The sequence below is a fragment of the Limanda limanda genome, chromosome 9 (assembly GCF_963576545.1).
Source record: "Limanda limanda chromosome 9, fLimLim1.1, whole genome shotgun sequence".
In the NCBI taxonomy this organism is placed as follows: Eukaryota; Metazoa; Chordata; class Actinopteri; order Pleuronectiformes; family Pleuronectidae; genus Limanda; species Limanda limanda.
In genome coordinates, this window is record NC_083644.1 from 22,503,000 (window position 1) to 22,525,833 (window position 22,834).

At 42.3% G+C, this 22,834-nt stretch overlaps 1 protein-coding gene across 1 annotated transcript in view; it reads left to right on the forward strand.

Moving 5' to 3' along the window:
• Positions 1 to 22,834, forward strand: part of scfd2 (sec1 family domain containing 2) — an 86,658-nt gene that overhangs the window by 39,195 nt on the left and 24,629 nt on the right. Inside the window, exon 5 of the mRNA XM_061078642.1 lies at positions 1,651 to 1,945. Coding sequence (XP_060934625.1) covers positions 1,651 to 1,945 — 295 coding nt within the window. The remainder of the gene's footprint in view (positions 1 to 1,650; positions 1,946 to 22,834) is intronic.

Sequence of the window (22,834 nt, forward strand, 5' to 3'; positions counted from 1 at the left end):
GGGTCTGACGCAGGGAGGAGGCCCTGTTGGAATGAGCAAGACTGTGATTCTGAGATACTGTACACATAAGGAGGATGTCACTGACATCTTCAAGTATATCTGTTCATGTCACTTTCACTGTTCTCACAATTTTAACTAAAGCCCCTGAAGATGACAGTGTGAGCAGTGTGAACACACACCAAGACGACTTCTCCTCAGAGAGATCAGATCAGAGATCACCGGGGCTTTGGCTCACCATCTTTGGGTCTGATTGTTTTGCGTGTTTGGCTCAGTAAAGAGTTCTTCTGGGTCAGACACAGGATCCCCCCAGTGGGCCCACAGGGTCCAAAGCCCCTCTTTCTCAGAGCCTGTTTGTCTTGGTGGGAGGAACACAAAGCTCTTTCCAGAGGAATCCCTCGTTAAAATGAAATATATCCAGAGGGGCATTTATATCTTTGTCCGACACAAACATACAGTCCTCTGTCAACAATCATTCCCTTTCATACTATCATCTCAACCTTAATTGCTCTTGTAGTGTCTCTGTATCTGCCTCAACCTATTTTCTTCCCTACTTTATTTCAATGTCTCGCTCGCCTCTGTGACCCCGTTCTCTCCATTTTCCCATTTTCAGCCTTATTTTTCATTAGATTTTCAGGCTGTTCATCAGACAGATTAGCTCCACGCCCTTGTTTTATAGGCCTATGAGCTCACCCTTGGTCTGAGAGTGGCCAGTATCATGTGATCCACTGGGTGTGTGCGTGCGTGCGTGCATGTGTGAGGGAGACAAAACTGTTTAGTGCCCATGCAAAATCCAACAGAAGAATGAAACAAAATTAAGCTTTACCTCATCCTCTTGCAAAGCTGTAAAAGTGGCAATTGGAACGATGAGCTCACTCGCACTGCTTGTAATTTCACCACTTACACTATTTTTACAACAAAAACAAGGAAGCTAATTTATAGGCATGTTGACTAATGATTAGGTAACATCAGATGATGTAAATAAATACTCTTTGCATTACAATGCAAAATACTAATAACCTCCGCCAGGGAGGCTATGTTTTCACCCCTGTCCATTAGTTTGTTGGTTGGTGGTTGATGTTTGTTTGGAACCAAGATTACACGAAACATACTGGATGGATTATAACGAAACCTGTTGGAACAGTGCAGTTTGAGTCAAGGAAGAACCCATCACATTTTATCACCGAAAAGACCTTGCAATATAGGGCGTTTTTTCAACATCTTTGTGGTTTTCCCAGGGAGTAATTCATGGATCTTAATGGAAAAAAACTGGCACATTGAGGAAACTGATGTCTGTGAGTGGGTGAAATGTGGTGAAGCTTGATCGAATTTAATTTGGGCCTTGGAGTATGTTTTAACAAACTTTGGTTTCAACAATTCAAAGGTTAAACTATGATCATGAGAGAAACAGACTTTCAGCTAAATTCCCGTGCTCAAGGATATGACATAATTTCCATGAGGAGTAATCAAGCAAACAGAACTTTGATAGATTAGAACAATTAGAAAACTTTTCTGTGTCCTGCTCTTCTGTTTCCTTCAAAAACTCTGATTTCTCACTTAGTTAGCTAAATACTTCCAGCAACTCAATGTCATTGTAATAATTTTATGAATAGTTTGTAATAAGACTATATTGTATGTGTCTGTGTGTCACAGGCTCTCGGGGACTCTGATTTCCCCACTGTGCTAAAGCAGCTGCTGCCCTTGATGCGGCCCCGTGGAGGCGACGACAGCTCAGCCCCGGGGTCAAGGTCCAAGGAGGATGAGTGTGGGCCTGATGAGCTGGTCCTCCTGCTGGTCTACCTGTACTCCCTGGCCGACGAGGCACTGCCTGCAGACCAGGGCAGCGAGGAGGAGGAGCTGGAGAAGCTGGAGAGGGACCTGATAGGAGCACTCACCCTGGTCATCACACGGGAGACGGAGCTCAGCCCCTTGCTCCAGAAACTCACTGGTGAGCGAGAGTTGGTGTGATCACAGCTTCATGATTACTTCCAGTAGCATCAGTTTGCCAGATTTTCTGATGGTCCAGGGATTGTAAAGTTAGAAAGTGGGAACAGCTGAATGTTTATTTCCTCTCTTTGCCTCCGGTGCTGAGGCTTTTTATCAAAGTCTTCACACCCCATCCTTCTTCTGCTCTCTTTGTTTCACACTTTTTCAGGCACAGCCTCTTACTCAAACACACACACACACACACATTTTCTGGTCAATTTTGCAAGAAGTTACTCTAATAGTTGAGTGTGGGAATGTTTCAACTTGTGCAACTGGGTTAGTGTGAGAGAAAAATAGTGTTGGAGAGAAATGGCCTTATATATAAATCTCTTTACAACCATGACATAGAGTTTTATTTGAAAAGCATACAGATAATTTAAAAAATCTTTTATTTTTGGTGCACTGGCATCAGTGTGTGTGCGTCGTGCGTGTGTTTGTTTGTGTCCGGGTTCTTCGGTTCATCTGTGAGTCGTTGCTGGTCTTCGCTGGGCTGGCAACTGTGTGGTGGAGCAGATCAAGGCCATCTCTCATGATGAATTAACCGTCTACCTCCACACCACAGCCGGCTGTACCTCCCAGAGTAATAGCGTCTTTAACCTTGAGCCTGTACACACACACAATCTCCTCCCCTGCCACATATTTCATAATTAGAGCTACATTTAGTTTTTGCCCGCTCTGTAGCTTAGCACACACCCTGAAATAATACACCCCTGTTAGTGTTTTCATCTTATATCGCACACAGGGTCATATAGTATATAATATATATATTTGTATGGGGTTGATAGATTAAGCACCAATAAAGATTGTTGATCCCCCATGCTCTTTTTTTACTCTCTCTCTCTCTCTCTCTCTCTCTCTCTATCCATCATAGACTGTCTCTCTCTCTTCCTGCTCTACTTGGCTAAGTGCAGTTTGGATGTCAGGGGCCTCTTGGCAGGCGCAGGCTGAGAGATGTGGCTCATGTTAAAAACTTGACTTTCTGTTATAAACACGTCTCTGGAAATTACCCCGTCGTGGTGTGCCAGGTGTGTTTCACACAGAAAAAACAGTGTGTGTTGGTTTGTGTGTGTGGACACGTGCACATCTTGCCCATTCAGAGGAATTCAGCAGCGTGTGCACCTTTATTTCAAATTTGAGTGTGTGTGTGTATATTCACGAAGGAGCGCCAGTACTTGGGTTTTTATGGCAGCCAATGAAGTGCTCGGCTGGAGTAACATGACACTGGAGGTTGTCTCTCTTTCTGCATTCAGAGTAAAACATTGATTGTGACATTCTCCCCAATTAAAAGACTCAAATGGAAACCAGACGTTGAATAAAACCTGGTCGCCATGAAAACAATGTTTTTGCAAATTCTTTGATTTTGTTCCCCTCGGCTACAGTAAGCAGCCAGATTTGAGCTAACACACTGCAGATAGGCTCACGTACAGACACAGTGCATGCACGTACAGATTGAGGAAACACAAAGACAATATAGACAGGGAAGAACGCCAGCGACACAAAGACAAAATAAGGACAAGTGGGTTTAGGACAAGACGCAAGACGGGCCTATGAGAAACACAACAACCTCCATTAGTGCAGCATCAAACCGCATCAAACTTCAATGAATGCAGTGTTTTATGAACGATGTGTCTGCACCCGTTTGTTGCATGAACCATGAGGCGGATATTGTCCTATTTTTGTTAAAGCAGAATTTAAGATTGCAAAACCTCAAAGAAAAAGGAATTACAGTTGGGTTTTATGGGGCAGAGATGTGAGATTCATCAGAGCTCATTGTCGGTTATGGTTGACAATACTAAAGTCTAGAAAAAGAAATGATCACAACAGGGAGAAAGAGAGTAGATCAAAACATACTCCTCATGTTTTATTAACCAGCTTTTCGTTTTTAGGGAAAGAAAAAACCTTTGTTGGGCTCATTTGTGTTCACAATTTGACTTTCTAATTACTTTGTCTGTCTATACATGCATGTCTGTGCATTGTTGTCTCGGTGTATGGCTTAGATTAAAGGGTCCCATAGCATTTATCCAAGAAAATGGTTTTGCTTATTGCGGACTGGGAAATGAGCTCTTAAACCAGAGGCTCCGCAGCCAACACCACATGTGGAAGGAACCCGATTGGTCGTAAGCAAACGTTGTTGAGGGAGAGCAAACTTTAGGATTGGACGAGGATCCCACTGCTCTCTTGAAGCCTTGAGTCTGATTGGCTGCTGCCAGAAAGTCTGTGGTGTACAAGGGTGGTGTGTGTGATGTGTGCAGGTTGTAAATAGCTCAGAGCATTTACTGTTAATCCCTCATTTCAGTTGTGGCAACAACTACTTTGTTGCTCGTGAAAGAGCAAAAAATGAGAGTTCCTCAGACGACTTTATGGATTTGTGTCCTTTTGGATTTTGGTTTTCTTTGCTTTAGAATTAAACGCCCTCCCTCTTCTAAGTTGTTCTGTGCTTTTCCCAGGAATGGGGTACAGGAACCCGAGGCAAAAAGCCGGCCAACTCAAATGTTCCAAATTCTTCACCCTAGGACATCCAGCTAGTTCAAGATGATGAATCATAGTTTGTCTGTACTTATGTCAGTATGTGGGTGTACAGCTCCAGTAGTGAGAACGTGAAATCTTCAGTGTTGGTGATGGTGATTTAGCGGCAGCAGTGTCAGGGGAAGGCGAGAAGGCTACATACTATACAAGTTTTAGAGCCAGATGTGAATTTGAAGTAGAACTGGTCTCATGTCATTAGTCCCCACTCTATGCCTCAGACACACATTAGGTTTGTTATTCATCCCGTCAATGGGGTGTGCACGGGGCAAGGAAGAGGGGAGCAGTGGGGAGAGTCGGACCTCCCCAACGCGGCTGTTTGGGTTGGCACGGCAATACGGGCCAGTCGAGGGACATGAAAGGGATCACACATAACTCCAGCCACCAGCTCTCTGTCTCACTACTTCTCAAACTTTTCTACTCTTTGTTATTTTTATTTCCTTTTCCATTTCTCCCCATTTTCTCCATTTACCCCTCTCTTCTCTCTGAAGGCATAAAGCACCGAGCTGGTTGCAGGGAGGAAGTGGAGCATAAGTTGGGTTTAATGATCGCGCCTGATTAAACATATTTCCCCCTGTTGCACTGTGTTTATGAAATTAGTCCCAATTATTTTTAATTGGTGCTCTTTCTTTGCTTCCTCCCATGTTACACAAACACACAGGGACACATACACATGCATATACGAGTTGAAAACCATCAACCCCGGGGTGAACAAAGCAGCCTGTGGCATCGCTCTCTCTAGTTCACTTCATCAGATAAGCTGATGACATGGAGCTCAGGCTTTAATTAACTGGGTGCTCATCAGAGCTGCACTGCTGGGCCAGACAGACCTAGTTCACAGGCAGGGCCACACACAGTGTCGCGATCAGACCCCCAGACTCGCAACCCACCAAGTCTGGTCCCAGGTCTGCAGAGAGTGGGGTCCCCATATGTTTCCTTTGTTACTGGTATCTGTACCACTTTCGTCTATTTGGGGTTGTACTTACAGTATTTGGCCAAAAGGGGCAGTTACAGTAGGTAACAGGAGGACAAGATAAATAGATACAACTCAGAGCACCATGTCAATAGATGAACTGACAATTATAAGTAGAAAACAGTCGTCACAGGGGAAGAAGGGAGGAAAGAGAGAGACCCTTGAGATACAGAGACAACTAATCACAGATCTGCTTACTGCAGATAAAGAAATACTTTACCTTAATAACATAAAGGGTTATGTTTTTACTTTGTCAGGACATTTTACCAGGACACTTGGTGGAAGGATGAGGTATGGGTCAGGAAGGAACACATTCAAAGTCGGTGCACATCTAAATAAAAGAGCAGATCCAGGAATTTTATTTCACTTTCTATGCAGAATTCATTCAATGTATGGCGGATCGTTGATCTCAGTTTCCAAGTTGCAGGTACAGAGTGAAAGAAGAGTTTTTTGCGTGAGAGAGAGATCTGCATTGCACAAGCAAGCCTGCAGCAAATTGCACTGCACACAGCTACAGTATACAATGACGCAACTGAGCAAAACACCAAGTGAGTTATCTCGGATGCTATTATGAGACCCCAGGCCAACTCAGTCTACAAAAGGAATGGGAATCACTGCTTGACGTGGCGAAATAAGCCATTAGCCTTAGCGGAGGTGTGCATTCTCAGAGCAATTGAATAGGGAACTCATTGTACATACTAGTCATGTCTGATGGGGATCTGTCTATGTTCAGCTCCGCCTCAACTTATTTCCATGTAGTTTCTCTCCTTTAGATTCCCATAGACTCTATGCAGAATATTTTAAACTTACACAGACATGTCTGCATCAATTTGCACTACACTTGGTTTATTTTGCATTTAAGTAAAACATTTATATTTAATGTAAAAAGTATGCATTTCAGGACGTTTTTGCATGAGTTTTTTTACATTGCACTGCACATACATTGGATCCGTGACCAACGTTCTTCTATTACATATGCAGAAGTAGCAATACCCTTTTCCTCATCTACCCATCCAATATTTATAGCGCAGAATCCTCTTTGTAAAAGATTGTTGCCCGTTCTTCTCTACAATCTCCAAGTGATAAAACATCCACAAACCATTTCTTTCTTATTCATTTCATCTACACATACAGCAAAAGATTAGTTTGCTGCTCTTGTTGCCCTTGAAAATAATGATAATTACAAAGAAGATTGTTACACACACTGGTATTGCTACCATACCTTTTTTAAGAGCTTCCATTGAGTTCAGACTGCCAGATACTGAAGTGTAGGTAGTACTGTAAAGATTTGTTTGCACTAACAAACACAGGAAAGTTCGGTCATGTCAATCAGAATCAAGCTATCATTTCCCAAAGCAGTGCAGTCAGCAGTAGCCGCACTTTGTCGGGTAGATTTCACAGAGCTTGCCCGGAGTGTAGTTTACACCTCTGTTTGCTTTATGGAGTGTGTTAGCGCTCAGCAGAGAATTCCTCTGCCTCTTATTTATGACAGGAAATGCACATCATAAAGGGCTCGTAAGCACTTATATCTCCGCTGGGAATTGGCTTGTATAATGAAAAGGACACTATCATGATCCCACACAGATGCGCTCGACAAAGCAAAAGGCAGAAATGCATACTAGGGACACACACTCACACACAGAGTAGCTCCGGAGGGACTTGGGCTTAGACCATGGCCCCTGGCCCCTGCACACGTGTCAGTGCAGACAGGGGGTAAGCCTGCGACCCTTTTTGACAGAGGATCCGCAGAGGAGTCCGGCCAGCACGCTCTACCCACTCGCCTCTCTCCCCTCGTCTTCTCCCTGGGAAACTCCCTGGCTCCTCTTGGGGAGAGATCCCTCTTGATCTGCATACATAAGTTTCTGCTTCACAGTCTGTGTAGACAAAGAATTTAAAGGTCTTTCCAGGCCATTCTGTGTTTAGGATGTATGGTTCTGCATCTGCTTTTACTGCAGTCTGATGGCCCGTAGAAAGAAATTACTTGACAATATGCATTAATAAGTGTGTACACAAAGCTTGGTGTGTGAGAGTCTGTTTTATACCAGACCCACTTGGTTTTTACAGTGTATCTGTGTTTTATCTCTTGGTGCGGAAGAAGTTGTTTACTTTTAGGATTCCAGTCCGCAATGAAAGATGACCTGTCCTAATGTACTCGCTTTCCTCCCCAAACTGTCCCCTCGCCCTCTCCACCCCTACTTCAAGCAACTTCCTCCATTTTTTTTATCTGCGTCACCGACTTTCACTTCATAGTCCACACTAGATTTCCATTGAAAAGGCTGCAGCTCAGCTCTGCGTTTGATTTCTATGGCCCCAAACAACAGGACCTTAATTATGGTTCCTGTATTTGAGTCCGATTAAAGCAGTGGGACTAATCTGTGAGTCCTGGAAATGAAACTGTTCTTTTAGTCCGAAGTTCCCCTGTTTGGTTCCGAGCTCTCTCGGGTGGAGAATTTCTCCACGGCCTCAACACCAGATGGAAGCTCTCCTGGCGCTAGGAGCTGGCCGGGTCATTTCCTGTCAGGAGGCCTGGTGTTAATCAATTCCTGAGCCAGGGGGAACGCCCCCTACTCCCCTGCCTCCTCCTCCCGTTCCCCTTTTTTTAATAGCCCCTCTCTCCGCTTACATCCCGTCATAGCAGAGAAGCTAAGAAATACACATAATTTCTCTCCTCCCCCATTTTCCCCCATTTCTTTCTGTTCTTTTGTCTTCCATTCCCTACCCCTGGCTGGTCTCTTACTTGTCAAACTCCACTCCGAGTGTCTTTATGTGGTCGTAAATCATGTGGACGTTACGGTCTGTGTTATCAAAGTGTCCCTATGGAGGACTGCAGGTTCAGCCAACAGATGGAAGGAGATACTAAGGAATAAGGAGAAAGGAGTCTTTCTTTACATGTGGTCTGATGTCTGGTCACTTTCCCGTAGTCACTGTTGGTAGAGATAGGCTTATCTCCCTGCTCCTCCCGCTCAGCTGACCTCCACGCTGACCAGACACAGGCCGACAAACTGAGGGGAGCCGGGGGGGGGGGGGTCAGAGGGAATGTTTGGACTCCATCCCTCTGCCTAGTGTTCCCGCTGTGTCTGTCTTAATCACCCAATGGTCTGCGTGCCTCATCTCCAGTGTTCTATGGTGAAACAATGACTCAGCTGATGGGCTTCTTCCGCAGACTCGTTTACAGTAACAGCAGAGCGGCTCTTGACTCATGCACGTGAAGCTCTTGTAGCCTCATTTTGGTTTGATTCATAAAAGATAACTCCCTCACGGAAACTAAGTTAAGAGACTTGAAATCGTACTTGGGAGCTTTCTGGCATGAAAACATAATATTCCATTAGTTTTTGGTTTTGGCTGTGGCTGTAATACCAGATTGATGATTTCACTTTAAGCAGTTGAAATCATTATCGATTTTGAAGAGCCTATCTTTATTCAACAATAGAGGTCACAACCTCAGAAAAAAGGTCTCATCATTTTACCAAGTTTCATGGTTATCAGTTCAATCGTTTTTTTAGTTTTTATAATTCCCTTTCAGTAATGATTATCAATTTGTAGTTTCTACTGTGAACTATATTTTAAGACTTTAGCTTAGTTTGTCATTTAATGTGATTTCACTGGTAAGAGTCCTTTTATATTACATTGAGCTGGACCAGTCCTTTTGTTAATACTAAACTTGGAGAGCAATGAAAATGTATTTTTTTCAAAAACATTTCCTCTGTTCAAGTTTGTCAGACCAAACCTCCTGAATCCTTCACTGTTGCATTTTAGATTGACACAACGCAGCTGTACAGGAATTTTCCCTAACAATAAAATAAATGATGAGTAAATCTTAAAACAGCTGATCCAAGCATAAATAAACATGGCTAAGAATTGGATCAAGTGCCAGATTTCAATACGTGACGTGAGCAGCAAACTTTAAGCTCAAGTATGATTCATGAATTAATGTGTCTTGTGCGAATTTTTAACATCTTTCATGTCCCCACATTTTTATACTCATTGCTACAGGCTAATCTCGGTTGGTGTTCAAAAAGTGATGAAGTACATTACCCAGCCTTAACTGTAAGCTGTTCAGGCTATTTCGTCCACCTGTGGTAAAGGACATGGCTCGCTCTGACTTTTGTGGAAGATGGTTGCCATGATTTAAGTGTGTTTTCAGACCTAAAAGTGTGGACTAAGGTCAGAACCAAGGTCAAAGTTCTTTTATTTTTATTATTTACAATTTATCCCGTTAGTATGACATATGTACTGTATATTTAATGCTTTCTCAGTTTCCTGCAACTGGTCGGAGTCAGAACTATCGACAATGTTTTCATACCAAACTATGATCCTGAATGAAACCACCTCTTTTGGTCGGACACTTTTTTCGTCCGTTGGTCTGAATTGTGATCTGAGGCACCGTTCACACCTTTCACACCTGTAATTCTTGGTTAGATTAAACTAAAAAGTCAGAAGTCCGGACCAGACAAGACTTGGGTGAAAGTGCTCTAAATCCTTCTATTTCTCCATCACATTTTCTGTCTGCCTCTGCATCTCATCTTATCTTCTCTGAGGTCTGTCTGCTTCTTCTTGGTCCTCTCTGGCTCAATTCAAACACGCACACTTTCACACACTCCACTCTTCTTTGATGCTGGCAGCTGCTTGCCGTCTGCACTGCTTCCATGATCTCAGCTCTATCAAATGCGTCCAGTCTCCCCAATCTCTGATGGTCCAGACATGAAGACATGGAAGGATGAATGAAGTGGGTAACATTTCCTCTGTCAAGTCCCAGGTGAGAAACATTTTGGCGAAGAGGACCGTCGCTGCTGTTAACGCCACCATCCACGCAGCGTGGGCGGTGATAATGGCGGTCTGTAGATAGAACTGCTGCAGTGAAGCCAGCGTAAACACAGTCCCTCCAGAAAATAAACACAATTGAACACACATATACACACCTCCCTTATAACTGTTGCCCCTCGCCATAAGGCCAGAGCAACCCCTACTTCTCTACTGTATGCTCTCCTCTGTACATCAGCTCCCACTCCAGTGTCCCTGACCCAGAACACACAAACTCAGTTCTCCACATTGAAAACACTCACTCTTTTTTGGCTGCGCTTTAATTTCCCTCTCCGTTGTGTTGCGATAGCAAATCCAAAAGAAAATCCACTGTAGGGGATCTGTTATATCCAGGATGGGATGTGTGGTTTTAATTTCCTCTTTTCCTGTTTGCTCTTCCACGCCTCCCTCCACTTTCTCCTCACAAGTGTTCATTCTGCACAGTTTCACAGTTGTGCACAGCCTTTATTGAAACACTTATTTATTACAATACATTGACAAGGTGGCAATAGTGGTGTGAAATCTGATTCAGATCTTGTGTTAAACCTAGTGAAAGTTTCAATTAATGTAGAAAATGACATGTGGAATTCTAAACGGTTTATTTTGAAAGACCCATAAAATCTGAATAATTTAGTGGCTTATAGAGTTTTATTAAAGTCTGAAGTGTTATTAGATGCTCCAAAGTGCCTTTTATAGCATTATTTTATAACATTACTGTGGCAGGTTTAGCACTCTGCTGTCTGCTCGTACATGAACTCTCTCACACACATACAGACACACACATTAACACAAACATCTGTCTCTCAGGTGGGAGCAACCGTCTTCTGGTAGGGCTTTCAGCACAACAGCACAAGTCAAGAGCCTGAGAACACACACACACACACACTCTGCCTTGCACTTTCGCTTTCACTTGATCTAAATAACTCTAAAACTAGCAAACTTGAAATGTTTTCAATTGTGATACTCAGTTCCTGTCCCATCCGTGACAGCTTGCAGTTGGGATGTGTGGGAGCGGATTAGCCCATTGTGAATTTTGAATGACAGGATTATGGAATGTGTTTCTATAGGACTGATGTGTATGAAGAGTGTGTGTGTTATTAAGAGTCCAGCGTGTTATTTGTGTTATGCTAACCTATTTTGGTGAGCAGTACATCTCTCTAGCAGAGGTTATTGCGGGTCCACTGTCAGCCCTCAGGCCTGGAATATGATACACACACATCCTTCAGTTTTAAGCTCTTTTACGTTCAGGAGGCGCTGGACTGTTGTGATTTGGTCACTGACCAGATTACATACGTGTATGTATGTTTGAAAGTGTGTGAAAGTGAAAGGGAAGAGCATACAAATTGTTTTGAAATGTTCCTATAACCCATGGGTGGCGTCAACATATCGAGGTCAGAAATAATAAGTGGTATGTCTGCTGGCGGTCACCATAGAGCCGGCCTCATCCACCCTATAATCCACTTTGATGTGGACCTCAGCACCAGCAGGATGTGATGTTTAAGTAGGATGCCCGCCTAGATGAGTAAGTATATGTATGATCCCAACTGGAGGTGGTTAACGTTGTGCGCCCGTGTGATGGAGTCCAGCTCTGGGGGACTGAAACAGGAAGCAGAGCGGCGATTAGGAGGATCTGACATTTGGAAGAGGCGCTTCCTGTGATAGGAGGCTTCCTCTGTGTCTGTGGGACTCACCACCTTATCTCATCCCTTGCTCACTATCTGGCAATGAAAACTTTCTCCTATAGTTCACTCCTCTCTTACTATTGGAGGAGCATGCCAGTTGTGTGTGCTAAACATTTTCTCCCAGGTTAAAGGGTCATTCACAAAAAAACGTGTTTTCTCATTTAGTCCGGGCATCTGGCTCCCTCCTGATACTGTGGAGATGAATGGGGTTGAGTTTGTAGTGCTCTCATAATAGAAAAGAATACTGCCCTACACTGTTGGAATCTGGGCCAACATATAGTGTGAATATTGTGTCTGTGTCAGTGTGAAGAGAAGCACATTCCTCCTTAATTTTACCCATCTAATTTATAAATGTTTGTGTGTGATATCCTCAACATCTCTAGTTTGTTATTGTGAAACTAAACACAATCTAATACATTTGTAATATGATATAAACAGGGATAAAATCTGGGGAAGTTGGCAGAAGTGGAAATAAAAATAAAACCACATCACTTACAGACAAGAAATGCCACTGCTACAAAATGAAGCACAACAGAGAAAACTGATAATAAGCAGAATGTAATACCAGGTACAGACGGGGGAACTGTATGAAAAGTGATGACTTACAAATCTTTCCCCTTTAGCAGTTGACTGCAGAAAAAAGCAAATCGAAGACTTAGTGACGTGTCTTTTCATGACTGAACCTCTTCTCAATGTGCACAGTAATTTGTTGACAGTTGATTGGTCTGAATGTAACAGCAAAAATAAACAGTTCATTAGTAAGAGTATTGAGACTGAACAGGCAAATGAATTGGCTTTTTGACGGCTTTACCATGCTCAACTTCTTACCAAAATTTGCAGAAAGTTAGAAAGTGGTGAAAATTTACGTATTCTGAAGAAATTTTCAATGGGCGTCGCAAAATGGCTCAACGGTGCCCCCCGAGACCCCCGAGACCCCTGGAACGTGTTCACATTGACCGGTCTTCACAAAAATCGATATACAGGTGTATCATGACCAGACAAACAAAAAAGTATACAGGAGCAATTGGAAAAACACAACAGGAAGCCTGCTATTTTGCATTTAGTGGCCATTTTGGCCACCATTTTGGCCATATTCCACATTTTTACTTTGATGTACTTGTACCAGGGCTTTCATCAGATCAACTTCAAATTGAGTTAGTGTCATCACAACAAGATGGAGATAAAAACTGACTGAGGGATTTTTTTTTTCGTCACACGGTGTGACCGTGGCGTGGCGTCAAAGTTTGATTACACGCCATGAAAACACGATGTTCTGGCCAATAAAACACGATGTTCTGTACATACATCGACCATGAATCCTTTGATTCTGAGCCGTAAACGAACAACTCCACTCCTGCAGTGACAGTGGTCAAATATCAAAGGAATCTTTGTCTTACAAAGGTGACTTCTCTCTCTCTCTCTCAGAATTGGGACATTTCCTCAAACCGTGTAAACATTGAGGTACGGCGTAGGTTCATCCTTCGCCAAAAGAGAAGATGTTGTCATAATTCCACTTTGCATTGTCCTATCACCACCAAACTTCTGTCTCATGATCAGATTCCAGCCCTGAACAGCTCTGTGTCAATATTTCCTCAGTCATTATTTAAAAATATATTTTGGACTAATGATAGATGAACATTTTAATGCAAATGTGCAATTGGTCCATTAATGAAAAACACATAAGAGCAATATGTACTTCATGTTGCTTTATTTGTAGTTTTCATTTTAAAAAGGTTTTATATATACTTCTGTTCTCTGAGCAAGGTTCTCCGCTCTTGCTACAGGGTCAGAATTAACACGCTGCATATTTTGCTTGGAAGTGGCATCTGGTCAAATAAATGTAAACTGTTATAAATAAAAAAACACATAAATAAAGAATAAATTACTAATAAATTCATAATAACCGAGATAAATTACATGTTACATTTTTGGGGTGGTATATATTCATGATTTTGTACAAATATAAATAAATAACATAAACCATTGTTTCTGAAATATTAGAAAAAAATAATACTCTAAAGTACTTTATGTGTATAAATCATTAATCGAATTTAAAAAAGCCCCAAAACTCCCAATCTAGGACATATATCTATCATGTAAAACATTCTGCAATGGTCGCACCACATTTGGTCGAACCACATGATATTTTTCTAGCTCAGTAAAAATTTAAGGCCACAGAATTGGCCTCATAAAGAAAACAAACTAGGTCAGCACAAAAGGTCACTATGACATTTAGAATCGAAATAACTTAGAATTCATATTTTTTTTTAGGTCATACCACATGATATCCAAATGTGGCAACTACATACCAGCTGTGAAAAGGTTATTTTTTTCCAAATTTGAGAGAGAGTTACAAACCTGTTGCTGCTTCCATGGGTCCTTCTCAAAATGGTTTATGATGCTACTTCCTGTCTTTGAATGGATTTCATCATCGAAGTCCCAAATTGGTAATTTCTTGATGGTCGCACCACATGATATTTCATAAAATTGATATCACCGGACAAAGTTTGTTTGTATACTATGATGGAAATATAAATGCAAATGCTTTGCCATTTCATACAGGATTACAAAAGACTTTGTAAATCATACCAAATATGGCAGAAAACTAATTTGAATCAATTTTGAGTATTTTCAAAGACGTTCACAAAAGCAGTCATGGCCGGATGGTTGCACCACATGATATTTTGACACTTTAAAAAACAGAAACATTTAAACAACTAATGGTTTTTGGAAATTTAAAGTGTGTACATATACTCTACATGTGCTTTTTATATGTTTCTATTTTCGTAACTCTTCAAATTGTTGATGTGTTGAAGCCAATTACATGTAGCAGCTAAGTGATTGTAAACTGGCCCAATTTCTCTCAGATGTTGGAGCTACTTTTAGCACTAAACTGTTGTATAAATTACTCTTAGGCCAGAAAAATATAGTAGCATAAATCTATCCTAGTGCTAGTATCGTTAGTATGATGTCCCTTTTTTGTAGGTAAGGTTACAATGATCCCACATGTCTACACTTGACAGGGGTTGTCCCCTATGCTTGGTGGCGGCGTGATCATCATGGGGACAGTGTCATGCTCTGGACACACAACATAGCTGGCTTTTGTGCTAACATACTGTATATTATGTTAGCTACTGATGTGATAATGAAGAGTAGTGTGGTAATAAAATCCACAACCAGATGAACACATACCTAGTTATCAAGCTGCCTCCGCTTAAACACATTTTCTTTGGCTAGTGCCTCCATTGTTGCATGAAGATTTGAGCTCTGCTCCACGTCTGCCTCGTGCAGTGCGAGCATTGTAACCAAAATGCAGTTCAGCTACACATGACGTCCCCGCTTTCAAAGTAAATTTGCAGCGTTTCTGTTGAAGCCTCGAACAGAAACATGTGAGTCCTGCATTAGGGTTTTTCTAACTTGGCCATAGGAGCCACTTTTAGCCTCAGGATGTTTTGTGAACGCAACTCCAGTTGACTATAAACACATGTAAACACACTGAGTGTCCACATTACAATGAAAAAAACCACAGAACAGTTTTTATTGGACCTACCAAAGAAATAGCCCCTTTGACAACTACTGCCAGTGGGTCCTGCAGCAGTGTTTTTTATGAGTAGCATAGTCCTTTTATATCCCAGTTTTCCCAAAATGCCCCTCATATCCTGTAAAAAATGTAAAAGGTGACGTGAAAGGCCCTATGTTTCCAGAATCAAGGTCTTAGTAACCCCAGAACATCCACAGACCCCCCTGTGAACAATCATTACTGGAACTACTTTCTACTGAAGACATTTTTCCTATGAAAACAGTTTTTCAAGTGTGGTCTAGTATGACATTGTGTCTCTAGTTCCCTTGATGCCCCTCACGATCTGAGAGTTCATTTTTGAAGCTCTTCTCATTTGCCTGCAGCCTCATCCTCCTCCTCACTGTGGGATTTGACACTGATACAGCCCGTCCCCCCTGCTGTGTGCTACTGTCCCATTTGTCTAATATCAGAAAGTTTCTCCACTCTTACAGCAGTTGTCAGTGGGGGATCGCACCGGTTTTTCTGTGTGGTGTTACACTTTACTTCTAGAACTGAGACTGAGTGACAAAGACTTTGTCTCTGTCTCTTTGTTCTGTGCAGCTTCAGTTTGAGAGCAAAGCGCCGCTCAGCACCTCATCACTCTCCTGTATGGAGAAGATGTGAGTCATACCACAGCACAGTGGTGTGTGTCTGAGTGAGTAGATGAGTGTGAGTCACGGTGCCGTGTGTGAGTTTGAAAGAAGCAGATTAAGTGTGAAAAGATTTAACTTACATGTGCAATATGAGCAGTACATGGTCGTGTGCTCTGGCTTTGGTGCATAGTTGTGTGCTTAAATAGAAAAGAAAAATACATTTCAGATTAATCAATCTGTGTGTGTGTACTGTGCCTCAACATGTGGCTTCAATCTCTGCTCTCTGTTGCGTCTCACCCCTCTTTACCCTTCACAAAGGCATGTGACCATTGAAGACATCTCCGTGATTGAAAGCAAGTCATGTCGCAGTGGATTTTACATCCAGTTGGTCCTCATCTTTTTCAACATCGCAAGTTTTATATACTCTACAGTGAAAGGATCTGATTTTATTCAAAATGACTAAATTGTAAAGATTATTGTGAGAGTGTACATGTTAAGATGTGTGTATATATGTCTGGCCCTGTGGTGTGTTGACTGATGAACCTGTAAGCAGACCCAGCATCTCAGATAACAGTGCAGTTTATTTCTCGGGGTTTGAATCTGACAGGTCTGAGTTGTTTATTTGGCTTTCAGGTATCAAATGAAACCCGCAACTCTCTCTCACAATCACATGTGTACTCTCTGGGTCGGCTCTGCAGAGTCAACAAACAGTCGAGCATGAACTTGTTCACACAAATACACAACTCATTGTCCAGCATGTATAGAAACTAATCTCACTTCGCTGCTTTCCCACAGATGCACACTTGTGGTTTTCCTCTTTTGTTTCCCTTTATCTTATTTTGACATGCCCCAAATATACATGGCTACTCCAGTGCTTTGTCCTGGGTCGGCTTGGATCCAGAGGTCAAACACCAAATAATTATCCTGTCCTCGGCTCAGTCACCATATCTGAATAGCATGTAACTTAGACCAGAAGAGCTACATAAACACCTCGACCAACATGTCACCTGCCCATCAAGCACACACACATACACACGTACTTTACACAAACACACAGACGCCTACCATCCTCCCCCTCCGCCTCCTCAGCCACTATCAAAGGATCGGAGTAGATTATCTTTTCGTCTCCTCCTGGAGCAGCCGGGCACAGTTATCATCCAACAAACACACACACTCTCCCTCTGTCTTCACACACACTAGCTCACACTCATAGGGACAGACATGTGTGCACGCCCAAACACACACACACACACACACACACACATACATGCACGATACAGAGTAAAGATCAAAGGTTAATCATGTCTTTTCATCAGTTGCACCACCATCTCTTATATCTGTCCTCCTTTGTGTGTGTGTGTGTGTGTGTGTGTGTGTGTGTGTGTGTGTGTGTGTGTGTGTGTGTGTGTGTGTGTGTGTGTGTGTGTGTGTGTGTGTGTGTGTGTGTGTGTGTGTGTGTGTGTGTGTGTGTGTGTGTGTGTGTGTGTGTGTGTGTGTGTGCGTGTGAGAGTGTTTTTCTTGCACACAGTAAATATACAGTCCTGTCCCCCTCCTCCACAAATAGTTTTCTTCTATCTTCTTCATCGTCTGTATGTTGTTTTTTGCAGGCGATGAAACAAAGAAATTCTCTGTTTATATTATTTAATTTAATGGGAACCAAGAGTTTCAGTTGTAGTTGTACAATTGGCTATTAATTTGATGTATGCGCCAATGAAGTCTGTGTAACAGAGCCTTTCTATAATTTGATAAGTATGTGAGATTTTAGCTGCTTGTTTAAAAGTCTGCAAGTGAACTGAAAATCCTGAGGTTTTTTTCTTTCTTTTGGAGTTATGGAGGACAGAGAGCGAGAGAGTTGCGAGGGGAATGGGAGGTTTCAGAGTGTAACCCCCCTCTGTTACCCCCAACTCTCACTGAAACAGGAAGTGCTTACTCATTCAGAAGGTGTACGTTTACAGAAAACCCTCTGCTGCACCCTCAAAATGGAGATTTTTGAAATGGGTCAGGGGCACAAGATGGCTGTGGAAATGCTCAAGTGTTATATTCAAGGTTCTGTGCGAGTTGTTGTTCGGTTGAAAATGAAGTTGTTGTGCAGCCGAGCAGTGACAAACTGCTCCAGCTCTGAAATAGCTGTCAGAATATCTTTTGGTGTTTGTGTTCTGTGTTCTTATCTCAGGGTAATCATTTTCAAACATCATAATTATCCCAAGTCATGAGTTGATATTCAGAAATATTCCTTGTGGTGAGTTTTCAGATCAGCACTTGAGGCTGTGTGCTTATAAAACTAATAGAGACGTAATTATGCATCATTATTTGGAGAGGAGTTGAGAATATAAAACCAAGTAGCTGAACAGTTTCCTTCTAGCAATGTATGAATTTATAAAGAGTGTTGTACAATTATTATTACAATCCATCTGCCTCTTTCTTACTTGTTTTTGTAATTATATGCGTCTAGGCTCAGACTGGAGACATTAGACTATGGTCGCTGTTCTGCATTATGCACAAACCATGAGGAGTTACAGTTCTATGGCCCAGTCATACATACACCAACCTTCGTCTCCCATTCACTTCCAATCAGCACAAGCAATGGGTCGAATAAAACATTTCCATCCTGTGGCCCAGTAAATCTCAGCGTTGATTCATTCATTCATTAATTTTGGAGAACTTTGACGCGCATTATTTGCTTAGCATTCGCATATATGTGATCAAGGTCCTTTGCAATACACATTATCTCAAGGCACTTTACATAATGATCAAGAGCCTCACAACATTATAGAGAAACCCAACAGTTCCCGCAATGAGCAAGCAGTTTTGGGACTGTCGAGAGAAAAGTCCCGTTTAACTGGAAGAAACCTCCAACAGAACCAGACTCAGTGTGGGCGGCCATCTGCCTCGACCGGTTGGGGTGAGAGGGGAGAGAAAAGGGGCGAGAGAGGAGAGGTGGGGGGAATAGAGGGAGAAAAGACAGAAGTGAAGAGAGGGTAGAGAAAAGAGAGAGAGATCAGAAACAGTATTGTGTGTGGGCTCTGTCAGACTGGTAGTTATAATTAACATAATACAAGAGATATGTTTAGATGTAATAAGGTCATTAATGATAACAGCAGCAACTAGAATGGCAGCGAGTAGAGTTTGTTCACTGGATCCAGATTTTTGTTTAGATCTGCACCAAATCGCACACACTCATAAATATCAGTCCCATGAATTATTCTCTGAGAAATCAACTTAAAAGTTGAAAAACGCCCTCTTTTCTCTCACAATGTTAAACACAGTGGGAAAAGCCCTGGATCTGCCCCCTGAACTAGATCCACAGCAAAGTTAACTGGGTTCATCCCTGACCCATACATCTCCTTCAAGTTTCAAGGTGATCCGTCCTTTAGTTGTTGTGTAATCCTGCTAACTAACAGACAAGCAGACAAAAACATAACTTCACTGACACAAGCAATAGTTATATCCACAACTTGCTGCATGTTGGTTTCTCAGTGTATCTGTCAGACTTTGGCAGAGGAAATAATGTCCTGCCATGAATTCCACCACCCTTGCTCCACGGTTCATTAGTGATGACCCCGGCAGTGAGGCTGGCCTGGAGCCGTGCCGCTCCTCCAGCTCTTCATTCACAGCACGGTGGTGTAGACTCCGAGCAGCCAGGCTACACTCAGGGCAGTCAGCGCTGCCATGCACATTATCACATTATCATGCTTCTCAGTGTGCGAGGCTGAACAGTTACCATGAGGCTATAAGCGCTCTCAGCCACTGATCCGACACAGACTTGTGGTCTGTATATTATGGTCTGTCTGCTTGGTTATTCTAACATTTCTCTTCAGTTCAGTGGAATACGGGTTGCGTTGGACAGATTGAATGTTTGTCAACCAAACTGCATACTTACCTTGTAATATTCTTAGTGAGTAGAATATAGAAGGCTTTCTTTAAACACAGATATCTCTTTAAAAATGACACCACAGAGACATTTATAGGTCCCTTCATAAATCCATATTTTACCGAATAATATGTATTTCTTTCATGTCCTTCTGCTGCCAGTTTTTGTCTCCTGTGAATAATGCTCATATTCTCTACTTTAACGGATGTGAAACATAACAACACAACACCGCCTCAACCATATGTTGGTTTGTAGGTTTTTCAGTGTTTTAATTATGTCTCTTGATAGTAAAGTGTGATTAAATGGAGGATTGGTGTGCAGGTATGAGGACAACAAGGGGAGTGAATACTTTTTATAGGCATAGTGCATCCTGGACAAGTCGTCAGTTTATCACAGGGCCAAAGCATACAGACAAACCGTTATTCACACCTATGGACAAGTTACAGTCTCATATTAAATGAACCCTAATTTGCATGAAGATGGAGTACTGGGAGAAAACCCATGCAGACTCAAGGAGAACTTGCTAACTCCCCTTAGAAAAACACAATACGTACCAGAAACCTTCTTGCTGTGAGGCAACAGTGCTAACACTTCACCACTCTGCCGCCCTAGTATTGCTTGCAGAATCAGTTTTCCTTGTCTTTATTACTTAGGCCCAGATCTGCTGTCGTACCATAGTGTCTCTCTCTGATGTCAACCTGTGTTGACATGTGCATGTGCTACACATGCTATTGCAAAGCCGGCTGAGCCTTTATTTTCACCCATTATTGCCCGTTTACAGGTCACAATTTCTGCTTGAGGCAGAGCACATCCCTGCTGTGGTTTGCAAAACGCTGCACTTTATCCATCTCACATGTCACACCCAAGTATTTGACCAAGTGCAAATTGAAAGTAAGGTCCAGAATAATAAAAGAGAAAATCCAGGAGGCTTGGGCTGTGGCTGTATACATTTTGGGCCAGTATCACTGCACTCTGCACTTAAACTGAAATGTTTTCTGGCGGCTGAAGAACAGAACAAAGTCAAACACTGGCTGTGATGAATCGATATGACTGCTCTTAACCAGTAATCTCTTCTGTTTAAATCAAATCTATTTGCCTCAGCTGTGCTTTTTTTATGTTTCCGCTATTCCAACTCATGTTGCCAGGCACATTTTAAACACATGATATTGAAATATACACAGAATCTATACTTTGCTTTGCAGAAAGTTTAATTTCTGTTTTCGTGGTTCCATGCAATATGTCATTACTTTCAAAAGACAGCAAAAAAAGTACCACAAAAAAGTGAGGAGTAGTAGTCGAGGTTAAAAATGGACAGGAAAACACATTGACATCAGAGGAGAAGGGAAAGTGACTGTGTTTTTAGCAGCTTTAGAGTTAGTGCCTCACATCTGGACCACAACCTCTGTGTATTATCTGAGATGGAGAAGCTGGATGCAGTAAAAAAAAAAAAAAGTGACGCTGATATCCCCCAGGAGAAAGAGTGAAAACAGCTCAGTCGTGGCAGCAGTGTGTTTGGAAGTGGGGGCTGATAAATGTGTGTATTTCTGTGAGTGCGTGTGTGTGGTAGGGTTCAGGGTTCAGTGAGCGGTGTAACAGTGCCCCCTGGTGACCGTGTTGAAGACTGCGTCAGCGTAGATGGTGTGAAAGCGAACAAGCTGTAGATGAGTTCCTCTCTGTGATGGAAATGATTCTTTGAGAACATGCTTGTCACTGTGGTTTAGGTGAAATTCTTCATTACACAATCATTTCGTCAGAATTCACCACAACAGAGATCAATGCAGGGTGATTAAACGTGCTTATTGTTTTTGAACGAGAAGTCCTGTGACAAAGACCAGATCGTCTTGCCAATTGAAATATGTTAGCGCTGACACATTATTTGTTCAAGACTTGTTTTTGAGCCTTGGGCTACTTGGCTCAATGTTTATTAATACAACACAGTTTTTCATCACAGCCAGAATACAGTGAATGTGTCCATGCTATAGACTTGAAGAGAAGCTTATATCATCCACAGACACACACTGTGTCCCAGCAGCCCTGACGTTAGGCGACATTCCTCAGGCTGACTTTGAAGTGTGCTGGAATGTCCACTCATCTGATTATAAAACATGTGGGTTTTACATTATGTCAGATATATAACGAATGTATGGTGCAGCGGAGATACAGTGCATCATCTTCTGATTAACATTATCCTTACATTTCTGTGTTTGTGTATGTGTGCGCGTGTGTGTGAGTGTGTGTGTCGACAGAGCACATATGTTTATGCGTTCTTGTGCACCGCTGCAGCTTGTAACTCTAACCCAGCATGTTGCACCACAGATGTGCAGATGTTTCTCCTTGGAAAACAAACACAACAGAGGCCATTTTCCTCCAGGACATAGGAGTTGTCAAAATAAAAGCCCCCCCACCCCCCTCTTAGGACTTCTTCATATGCAGCTCACCACCTTGCTCTGTCTGAAAAATCTTAATGTTTTTGTGTGTTTTCTTTTAACCTGCATATCTTTTGCGTTGAGATTTCTTGTGTAATCTCTTACATACGTCTGGACGATCCATTACGTACGAGGGAGGGGCTTTAAGGTCGATGATTCCTCTGACTGAGAGAGATTTGAAATCCTGAAAAGGGAGGTATGGGTTGGAGAAAACATGGTGGGAGAGCAGAACACACCTGCCAACCTCTCCTCCTCCTGCCCTCGTCCTTCTGCTCCTCCTCTGATTAATGTCTGGCTCCCCACGGTGTATGGCAGAGCTACACAGACACCAGGTGGAGACCTTGGTGGGATGGTAATGGAGGAGGAAAAAGAGAAACACATGAAGAATGAGTATTGCCCCTAGCTTTTTTGTATTGTATAGGCC